The following is an 11327-nucleotide window of genomic DNA, read 5'->3' as shown; positions in this document are numbered from 1 at the left end:
AGGGAAGGAACCATCAAAAATGGTTCAAAATGGGAAGGAGCCATCAAAAACTGGTAGGAACCATCAAAAACAGGAAGAAACCACCAAAAACAGGAAGGAATCCTCGAAACGAGAAGGAACCATCAAGAACAAGGAAAAGCTATCAAAAATGGCGAGGAACTATCAAAAATGTGAGGAAACCATCAAAAATTGGATGGAACTGTCATGGAAGGAACCATCTAAAATGGCAAGAAAGCATCTAAAAATGGGAAGAAACTATCAAAAACGAGAAGGAACCATCAAAGATGGAAACTATCAAATACAAGAAGAAACCATCAAAATCAAAAAGAAACCATGAAAAACGGGAGGAAACCATCAAAAATGGGAGGAAACCATCAGAAAGAAAAAGAAACCATGAAAAACTGGAGGAACCCATCAAAAACAGGAAGAAAAGATCAAAAATGGGAGGGAACCATCAAAACCAAGAACAAACCATCAAGGAAGGCACCATCTAAAATGGCAAGAAAGCATCAAAAATGGGAAGGAATAATGAAAGACAAGAAGAAACCGTGAAATACGTGAGGAAACCATCAAAAATGGGAGGAAACCATCAGAAAGAAGAAGAAACCATGAAAAACGGGAGGAAACCATCAAAAATGGGAAGGAATCATCAAAAGTAGGAGGAAACCATAAAAAACTGGAAGAAACCATCAAAACCAGGAAGAGACCATAAAAAATGGGAAGAAGCCATCAAAACCAGGAGGAAACCATCAAACATGGGAAGAAACCATTAAAAACAGGAGGAAACCACTAAAAATGGGAAGAAACCGTCAAGAATGGAACCACCTAAAGCATGGAGAATGGGAGGAACCATCAAAAATGGGAAGGAACCATCAAAAATGGCAAGAAACTATCAAAAATGAGCAGGAACCATCAAAACCAAGAAGAAACCAACAAGGAAGGCACCATCTAAAATGGCAAGAAAGCATCAAAAATGGGAAGGAACCAGGACCCCCCCCAGCTCCCCCAAATCCCCTCAAGGACCCCCCGGACCCCCAATCCAGCCCGTCCCACCCACAGGGTCCTTCCCATCTTTCCCAATCCAGCTCGGGACCCCTCCCCAACCCCCCTAAACCCCTCCAAGGAGCGCCCCCAGAGCCCCTAAACTTCCACAGGGTGCCCCCAATCTCCTGAGCCCCTTCGGGGACCCCCCGAACCCCCAAACCCCCCCTGGAGCCCCCCCCAACATGGCGTCCCCCACTCACCGCCTGCCCGCAGCCCCCACCCGCCCGTGCCCGTACGGAAGCTCCACCTCCGGGTCTGCGCGCTGCGTCCACCAATCAGGGAGGGGGATACGCCCTAGGGGCGGAGCCTCGCGATGGTATTGGCTTTTTCAGCTGTCTGTCAAAGTTCATAGTAGCTTTTCCTTGGTTGTTGGTGTGTGGGCGGACGCTTTGCGGTATTCTGATATTCATTGGCTCGTTTCGCTGTCGATCACGAATCCCTGCCTTCCTATTGGCTAGCGCGCGGTCAGAGCGGGAGGTTCGCTCTGAGGCAGCCCCGGGTTCCACCCCGCGCTCCCCTCGATTCCCGATCTGGAGGCTGATCCCGGTCCCGGTCCCGGTCCCGATCCCGATCCCGGTCCCGCGGCCACAGAGCGGCACCGGGAGCTGAGGGCGCTGCCGAATCGCTGGGAAGCGGAATTCCTGCGGGAGCGGCGGCGCAAACCCAGCCCGGTCCTCCTGAGGGCCCGCGGCGGGAATTCGTGAGGGGAGAATTCCTGAGGGGAACCCCGGGGATTGGGGGGGTGGTTGGAAATGGGGTCCCTGCGGTGGCTTTGGGGATCCCGGAGGAGTCTCTGGGGTGGTTTTGGGGCGCTGGGGAGGGGGAGGCTCCCTGGGCTGGCTTGGGGTTCCCTGTGGGGTTTTAGGGGGGCTTAGGGCAGGCTCGGGGGCCTTTTGGGACTTTCCCCTATAGATTCCCCTATAAAGAGCCCCCACTGGCCCTGCTGATCCAGGGAATAAAAACATTCGCGGCTTCTTTGTCGCGACAGCGAGCGGCGACCCAGCGAGGCCACGCCCTGTCGCGACAGCGGCGACCGGAAGTAGCGGCATGGGGGACCGGAATGCGGGGAGCACCTTCGAGGTCGGTGCGGCAATAAAAAGACTCCGGGCGGGAACCGGCAGCGGGGGGACCGGAGGAACACGGCCCTGGGGACACTTGGGGACATTTGGGGACAGAATCCCAAATTGTCACCTCCCATCCCAAATCCCCAATCCCCGCCTTGTCCCGCTCCAAAGGCACCAGGAACCAGCAGCGCTTTCCATACGGAGCTTTATTCACACGCGGGGAGGAGGGGGGAGCCGGAGCACCCCCCCCTCCCAATACAGAATTCGGCGGCCCCTTTTTGGGGGGACCCCAAAATTGAACCTCCCCTCTTGGGGGGGGCGGGGGAGGGGAGGAAAATTCCCGAAGGAATTCCCGAGGGAATTCCCGAGACCGGGGGAATCCTGGGAAAACCCCGGGGAGGGAGCGAGGGCGGGGTCTGTCCCTTTAATATTTTTTTTTTCAATATTTTTTTTTTAATAATAATAAATAAAAACCTCGAGGCTTAAAAAAAAAAAAAAAAAAAAAGGAAAGGGGGGGGAAATGATTTAAAAATTAATGAATGAGCCCCAGGAATTAATTAAGAATTAATTAATTAAAACTTAATGAAGCGGACACCGAGGAAAAGGGGGGGTCCCCTGGCAGTGAGCAGAGCTGGGAGGTAGCGCTGGGTTGTCCCCACCACCCCCAGTTTGGGGACCCCCCGCACCCCGATTTGGGGACCCCCACCCGAATTTGGGGACCCCCCCAGTTTGGGGACATCACCCAGAGGACCCCCGTTTTGGGGACCATCCCCATTTTGGGGATCCCCTCCATGGGACCCCCCCCATTTTGGGGACCTTCTCCACTTTTGGGACCCCCCAGGCCTTGGGGGGCCATTTTGGACATCACCTCGATGAGACCCCCCATTTAGGTGACCCCATCCCCATCTTGGTGTTCCCCCCATTTTGGGGACCTCCCACCCATGGGATCCCCCCCATTTCTGGGGACCTTCTCCACTTTGGGGACCCCTGAGGCCTTGGGGACCCTCCCAGGGTTTTGGGGACCCCTCCATGGACCCCCTGCCATTTTGGGGACCCCCTCCCTGCCTTGAGGACCATCTCAAGATCTTGAGGAGCCCCCCATTGTGGGGACCTCTTCATTTTGGGGGACCTGATGGACACTGGGGGTCACCAGGGTGGGACCTGGAGGAGATTTGGGGTCACCAAGGCAGAAACTGGAGGAGATTTGGGGTCACCAAGGTGGGACCTGGAGGAGATTTGGGGTCACCAAGGTGGGACCTGGAGGAGATTTGGGGTCACCAAGGTGGGACCTGGAGGAGGTTCAGGGTCACCAAGATGGAACCTGGAGGAGATTTGAGGTCACCAAGGTGGGACCTGGAGGAGATTTGGGGTCACCAAGGTGGGACCTGGAGGAGATCTAGGGTCACCAAGGTGGGACCTGGAGGAGATCTGGGGTCACCAAGGTGGGACCTGGAGGAGATTTGGGGTCACCAAGGTGGGACCTGGAAGAGGTTGGGGTCCATCCGGGTGGGACGTGGAGGACCTGGAGGAGGTTTGGGGACACCAAGGGGGGGACCTTGGGGTCACCAAGGTAGAAACTGGAGATCTGGGGTCACCAAGGTGGAACCTGCTGGAGATTGGGGTCACTAATGTGGGATCTGGAAGAGGTGGGGTCACCAAGATGGGACCTGGAGGAGGTTTGGGGTCACCACGGTGGGACCTGGTGGAGACTGGGGGTCCATCAGGGTGGGATGTGGAGAACCTGGAGGAGGAGATTTGGGAGCACCAAGGTGGGACCTGCTGGACATTGGGGGTCACCAAGGTGGGACCTGGAGAAGATTTGGGGTCACCAAGGTGGGACCTGGAAGAGGTTGGGATCCATCAGGGTGGAATGTGGAGGACCTGAAGGACATTTGGGAGCACCAAGGTGGGACCTGCTGGACATTGGGGGTCACCAAGGTGGGACCTGGGGAAGATTTGGGGTCACCAAGGTGGGACCTGGAAGAGGTTGGGGTCCATCAGGGTGGGATGTGGAGGACCTGGAGGAGATTTGGGAGCACCAAGGTAGAACCTGGAAGAGGTGGAGGGACCAAGGAGGTCCTGCTGGAAGCTGGAGGGCACCAAGGTGGGACTTGGTGGAGATTTGGGGTTGCCCAGGTGGGATCTGGAGGACCTGGAAGAGGTTGGGGCACCAAGGTGGGACCTGCTGGAGACTGGGGGGCACCAAGGTGGGTCCTGGAGGACCTGGTGGAAGCTGGGGGGTGCCCAGGTGGGCCTGGAGCAGATGATGGTGTCCTGAAGAAGACTGAGGGCACCAAGGTGGGTCCTGAAGAAGATTGAGGGCACCAAGATGTGACCTGGAGGAGGTCACCAAGATGGGTCCTGGAAGTGATGGGAGCACCAAGGTGGGACCCGCAGGACCTGGAGAAGATTTGGGGTCACCAAGGTGAAACCTGGAAGAGGTGGAGGCACCAAAGTTGGTTGGGGTCACCAGGACGGGACCTGGTGGAGATCTGGGGGGACCAGGAGGACCTGGAGGGATTTGGAGGGTGCTCAGGTGGGATCTGGAGCAGATGATGGTGCCCAGGTGGGTTGGGCAGGACCAGGTGGAGATTTGGGGGCACCAGGGATGGACCTGGAGGCAATGGGGGCTACCAAGGTGGGTCCAGGAGATCGGGGACACCAAGATGGGTCCTGGAGGACACTGGGGACACCAGGATGGGTCCAGCAGGAGCAGGAGGAGATGGACACCAAGGTGAGACCTGGAGGGCCGGGAGAAGATCAACACCAGGATGGGTCCAGGAGGAGGAGGGGAAGGGCACCAAAACAGGTCCAGCAGAAGCTGGCGGAGATGATGAGGGCCAAGATGGGTCCAGGAGGACGAGGAGATGATGGACCCAAAAGGGCTCCAGGAGTTGATGGTGGACCCCAGTATGGCCCGAGGAGGACCAGGAAGAGATGATGGACCCCAAGATCCAGGAGTTGATGGTGGACCCCAGTATGGCCCGAGGAGGACCAGGAAGAGATGATGGACCCCAAGATCCAGGAGTTGATGGTGGACCCCAAGATGGGTTCAGAAGGACCAGAAGATGCTGGACCCCAAGATGGGTCCAGAAGGACCAGGAGCAGATGGGAGGTCCTGGGACAGGTCCAACAGACCCGGTGGGTTCCGAGACAGGTCCCGGTGGTGCCAACGTGTGACAGGATGGACATGGTGACACATGGGGACATCCAGCCCACCCAGCTTCTCCAGGCTGGACAATCGGCCACCACAACCCCCCCAGGGCCACCACTCCCATGCGGACCTCCCAGGTCTTTTCCCTGTGGTGGAGAAATGTCATTGTAGTCCCCTGGTGTCCAGGTGAACTTCTCCCACCTTCCCAACCCCATGGAGACCCCACAGAGCCAGGATGTTCCTCGTGACTCCCCCAGCGAAGAACCAGGCAGTGACACAGCCAGAAGGTCGGGATGGACCTCAAGGACTTCTCCTTGTCCGGGCGGGAAAGGACGGAGACAATCCCTGGATGCCCTCCGTCCATGAGGTCCAGCTGGAGATGGAGCTCACCACGTGGTGAAGTTGGAGAACCTCACGGAACTCCTGGTTCTTGGTGGAGATGGAGCTCACCACACGGAAGAACTACATGGAACTCCTGGTTCTAGGTGGAGATGGAGCTCACCATGTGGTGAAGAACCTCATGGAACTCCTGGTTCTAGGTGGAGATGGAGCTCACCACGTGGTAAATTTGGAGAACCTCACAGACCTCCCGGTTCTTGGAGATGGAGCTCACCACATGGTGAAGAATTGCACGGAACTCCTGGTTCTAGGTGGAGATGGAACTCACCATGTGGTGGAGAACCTCAAAGACTTCCCAGTTCTTGGTGGAGATGGAGCTCACCACATGGTGAAGAACCTCAAAGACTTCCCAGTTGTTGGTGGAGATGGAGCTCACCACACGGTGAATTTGGAGAACCTCACAGACCTCCCGGTTCTTGGTGGAGATGGTGCTCACCACATGGTGAAGAACCTCAAAGACTTCCCAGTTGTTGGTGGAGATGGAGCTCACCACACGGTGAATTTGGAGAACCTCACAGACCTCCCGGTTCTTGGTGGAGATGGCGCTCACCACATGGTGGAGAACCTCATGGATCTCCTGTTTCTTGGTGGAGATCGGTGCCACCACCTGGGGACTTTGACCCTCGGAGGGGACAGGGGGCCGGTGGCGGGGTGGGGACAGCGCGGTGGCAGCCGCTATAGGACGCCCTCCATGAAGCTGGTGTCCAGGTGCTGGATGAGGACACGGATGAAGGACATCTCCTTGCGCGTGTTCTCGAAGATGATCCGCGGGTCGTCCGATTGGCAGCGCAGGCAGTTGGGGGCCATCACCATGGCCAGGTTATTGACGTCCATCTTGGTGACGGCCACGTTGGCCGGCTGCACGAAGACCTAGAGGTGGTGGGAGGAGAAAAGTGGAGGTCACGGGGTTGGTGGGAGATGGGTGGAAGGACCATGTGGGCTTGGTTCTTCACCAGGTGGTGACCTTGGAGAACCCAAAACCACCTCAGGAGAAGGAAGCAGGAGGGTCAAGCAGGGGCATGAACTCATGGAGTGATAGAAGGGAGATGGAAGAGATGGGATTGGTGGAACTCTTGGTTCTTCTCATGGTGACCTTGGAGAAGCCAAAATCACCTCAGGAGAAGGAACCAGGAGGTCACCAGGAGCATGAACTCATGGGGTGGATGGAGAAAGATGGGAGATTATAGGATTGGTGGAACTCCTGGTTCTTGGCCACCACATGGTGACCTCGAAGAACCCAAAACCACCTCAGGAGAAGGAAGCAGGAGGGTCAAGCAGGGGCATGAACTCATGGAGTGATAGAAGGGAGATGGAAGAGATGGGATTTGTGGAACTCTCGGTTCTTCTCATGGTGACCTTGGAGAAGCCAAAACCACCTCAAGAGAAGGAACCAGGAGGTCACCAGGGGCACCAACTCATGGAATGGGAGGAGAAAGATGGAGATTATGGGGTTGGTGGAACTTCCAGTTCTTGGACACCACATGGTGACCTCGAAGAACCCAAAACCACCTCAGGAGAGGGAACCAGGAGGGTCTCCAGGAATACCAACTTATGGGGTGGGAGGAGGAAGATGGAGCTGATGGGATTGGTGGAACTCCTGGTTCTTGGTCACCAGGAGAAAGATGGAGATTATGGGGTTGGTGGAACTTCCAGTTCTTGGACACCACATGGTGACCTCGAAGAACCCAAAACCACCTCAGGAGAGGGAACCAGGAGGGTCTCCAGGAGTACCAACGCATGGGGTGGGAGGAGTGTGATGAAGTTGGAGAATCCAAAACCACCTCAAGAGAAGGAACCAAGCCTAGAGGTCACACAAGAGGACACAGACACCTTGGGTGGGAGGAGGAAGATGAAGGTGATGGGGTTGATGGGAGATGGGTGGAAAGACCACAGGGACCCCCTGGTTCTTGAGGGAGATGGGGGTCACCATGTGGTGACCTTGGAGAACCCAAAACCACCTCAGAAGGAAGCAGGAGGGTCATCCAGGAGGCCATGAACACCTGGGGTGGGTGGAGGTGATGGGACTGGTGGGAGATGGATGGAAGGACCACATGGACCCCCTGGTTCTTGAGGGAGATGGGGGTCACCACATGATGAAGTTGGAGAACCCAAAACCACCTCAGATGAAGGAACCAGGAGAGTCACCAGGAACACAAACTCATGGAATGGGAGGAGGAAAATGGAAGCAATGGATTTGGTGGAAGTCCTGCTTCTTGGCCACCACATGGTGACCTCAAAGAACCCAAAACCACCTCAAGAGAAGGAACCAGACCTGGAGGCCACCTGGTGGGCCAGCAGAAGGTGCTGTTGTACCTGGAGGAAGCGGATGAGGTAGCACAGCACCATCTTGTTGATCCGGGGCAGGGAGTGGACGACGGCGATGGCGGCCTCGGGGTTCTCGTAGTGGGAGATGCACTGCTCGTAGAACTCGTGGGGGATCAGCGGCTCCTCCAGCTCGCGGTACCACAGCTTCAGCAGCGACGCTGGAGAGGACACGGAGAAGAGGAGAAGGTGTGAGATCTTCTAGATGGAGGTTCTGGTCCCACCAAACATCGCCCCGAGGTCCTACCGGGAACGTGCGGGTCCTCCAAGCCGGTGGGGATCTTCCATTGGTCCACCTGCAGCTTGAGGGCGTTGACCTCGTCGATGTCACCAGGGACCCTGTGGGGGGAAGAAGCGTCGGTGGCCGAGAGACCGATGGGGACCTCCCAGCCCAACAGCTTTGGGTGCTCCAGGAGGACCAGGAGGGGACATCAGCTGGGCATGGAGCTGGTTGGTGCCACCAAGACCCCATCTTGGGGGACACCATGGAGAAACCTCCATGGCCCTGGAGCCATCTTGGGAGCTTAGTGCCACCGAAACCACACCATGACTGGTGGTCAACATGGAGAAACCTCCATGGCCTTGGAGCTGTTTTGGGAGCTTGGTGCCACCAAAACCCCACCACGACTGGTGGCCACTGTGGAGAAACCTCTATGGTCTTGGACCAAGGAGAAGCTGGAGGGACCCACTGGATGGTGCCACCAAGACACTGCCATGACTTTGGTGGTCACTGTGGAGAAACCTCCATGGCCTTGGAGCTGTTTTGGGAGCTTGGTGCCACTAAGACCCTGCTATCACTCTGGTGGCCACCATGGAGAAACCCCCAAGGAGAAGTTGGAGGGACCCAGTGGATGTTGCCACCAAGGCCTTGCCATGACTTTGGTGGCCACCATGAAGAAACCCCCATGGCCTTGGAGCACCCACCAGAGGAGAAGAACGCCCAGAAACGTGAACTTGCCCCATTTTGAGACAATTCTTATGAGAACCTCCAGCTTGCCACCACCTTGACGTGTCCCCATGACCGTGGGGTGGCTTTACCTGAAGATGCCCTCGGTCTGGTCCCCATTGAGCGCCAGGACCTCCTCGGAGAGCCGGGTCTGCACCCAGGGCAGCTGCCGGTCCGGGTACCGCTCCTTCTGCATGGCCACGATGTCCTGCAGGGAGCTGCCGAACATGGACGGGTTGAAGACGGCGTTCTTGGCGTGACGGATCTCCTCGATGTTTGGCTTCTTCAGGCCCTGCAGGAGACATCAGAGGTCACCGGTGGCCTCCATGGTGGCCAGGGTGGGATCTGCTCAATCCCTAAACCCCCCTGGTTCAGCTTCATGGGGATGGTGATGGAGCCATGGATGGATTCCAGGCAACTTGGTCAAGGTGGTTCCACCATCCATCATCCATCATCCATCCATCATCCATCCATCCATCCATCCATCATCTTGATTCAGAAGTGGATCCAACCCTATGGAGCTTGGTGGGACCATGGCCACGCTGGAGGATCTCCATCGATGGATTTTGCCAGGAGAAAGAGCCACAACTCTGGGATGCTTCTGGAAAGCTGAACATTGGCACTGGGCTTCCAGAAGGTCTTCAGGAGTTCCTTAGAAAGTTCCCAGAAGGTCCCTCCCTATAAGGTTTTCAGAAGGTCTCCAGAGAGTTTCCAGAAGATCTCCAGAAGTTCCTTGGACAGCTCCCAGGAGGTCTCCAGAGAGTTTGCAGAAGGTCTCTTGAAGATCACCTGTTTGTCTCTGGAATGTCTTCAGAAAGTCTCCAGAAAATCCCCAAAAGGTCTCCAGAAGGTTTCCAGAAAGTCTTCAGAAGGTCTCTAGAAGAGTCTCAGAAGTTCTCCTGAAGATCCTTGAAAGGTTCTCAGAAGATCCCTACAAGATCTTCAGAGAATTCCCAGATGATCTCCAGAAAGTTTCCAGAAGATCTCCAGAAGATCCTCAGTCCGTCAGTCAGTCAGACTCTGTCAGTGTCCAGGATGTCTTCAGAAAATCCACAGAAGATTCTTAAAAGGTCTCCAGAAAGTCTTCAGAAGGTCTCCAGAGGAATCCCAAAACTTCTCCAGAAGTTCCTTAGAAAGCTCCCAGAAGGTCCTCCCTGCAAGGTTTTCAGGTCTGAAGATCTCCGCATGGTCTCTGGAATGTCTTCTGAAGGCCCACAGAAGGTCCTTAGAAAGCTTCCAGAAGGTTCCCAGAAGGTCCCCTAAAGGTCTTCACAAGATTATCAGAAACTCTCCAGAAAATTTCCAGAAGATCTCCAGAAGTCTTCAGAAAGTTCTCAGAAGGTCTCCAGACAGATTTTAAGAGGTGCCTAGAAGATCCTGTCAAGCTTTCCAGAAGGTTCCCAGAAGGTTCTTAGAAGTTCTTCAGAAAATCCTCAAAAGCTTTCCAGAAGCTCCCTACAAGAAGTTCTCCAGAAATGTTCCAGAAGGTTCCCAGAAGTTCTCTAGAAGGTCCTTAGATGATCCCCAGACGCTCTCCAGAAGTTCTCCAGAAGTTCTCCTCACCACAATCACCACCCGCCACCACCTCCCTCCCTCCTCCAGCCCGTTCCCGAATCCCAGGAGCTCCGGGATGACCCCGGTGGGAGGTGACCTCCTCGTCCAGCCCTTCCCAAGCCCACCCCATTTTCTGGTACCTTCTTGGCCCCGGTCAGCGCCGCCTTCTGGAGTTTGTTGTAGCAGTACTTGGCGTAAGTGCTGATGGCCACCCCTGCAAGAGAAGACACGCTGGGTGGTGGGATGTCACCTCCAGGACAGTGGGATGTCACCTCCAGGACCTGGAAGAGGTCCTTTCCCATCCCTTTCCCCTCCCCATGGTGCTGCTCCATCTCCATCCTTGTCACCACTCATGGGGGGCTTGAGGAGGACCTCAAACCTCACAAGAACCTTGAAGGAACCACCAAATGTGGAGCTCCGTGGTGGCTCCATCTGGGGTGGCTTTTGGGGGCCATCACTCCCATCCCATCTGTCTTCTCCAGATCCCACCACTTCCATCTTCATCCCATTCCCTCTTCCTGATGTCCTCCAGTGAGGAGATGACACCTATCCCAACAACCCTGCAGGCTTGATGGGACCTTCTGTAACATTCCAGAAGAAGCCCTGGAGACCTGCTGGCACCTTCTGGATCATCCCAACAGCCCCGGGGACCTGGTGGAACCTTCTGGACCATCCCAGAGGAAGCCCTGGAGACCTGGCAGGACATTCTGGATGATCCTAGAAGAAGCTCTGGGACCTGGTGGATCCTTCTGGACCATCCCAACAACCCTGAGGACCTGGTGGGGGCTTCTGGATCATTCCCAGAGCCTTGGGGACCTGGTGGAACCTTCAACCTTCTGGACCA

At 55.9% G+C, this 11327-nt stretch overlaps 1 protein-coding gene across 1 annotated transcript; it reads right to left on the bottom strand.

Annotated features, from left to right (window-relative positions):
- Positions 1-6077: 6077 nt before the first annotated feature.
- LOC121364394 (rho GTPase-activating protein 39-like) lies at positions 6078-10697 on the bottom strand (the record flags this gene model as incomplete). The annotated part of the gene is made up of 5 exons (XM_041487635.1): positions 6078-6531; positions 7975-8144; positions 8231-8322; positions 9022-9221; positions 10624-10697. Coding segments are annotated over 5 exons (731 nt in total), but the record flags the coding sequence as incomplete, so codon positions are not given.
- Positions 10698-11327: the final 630 nt, after the last annotated feature.

This window comes from Pyrgilauda ruficollis, unplaced genomic scaffold (assembly GCF_017590135.1).
Source record: "Pyrgilauda ruficollis isolate IOZ18807 unplaced genomic scaffold, ASM1759013v1 scaffold810, whole genome shotgun sequence".
Taxonomy (NCBI): Eukaryota; Metazoa; Chordata; class Aves; order Passeriformes; family Passeridae; genus Pyrgilauda; species Pyrgilauda ruficollis.
The sequence above is the reverse complement of the archived record's forward strand: the minus strand, read 5'-3'. Positions and strand labels throughout refer to the sequence as shown.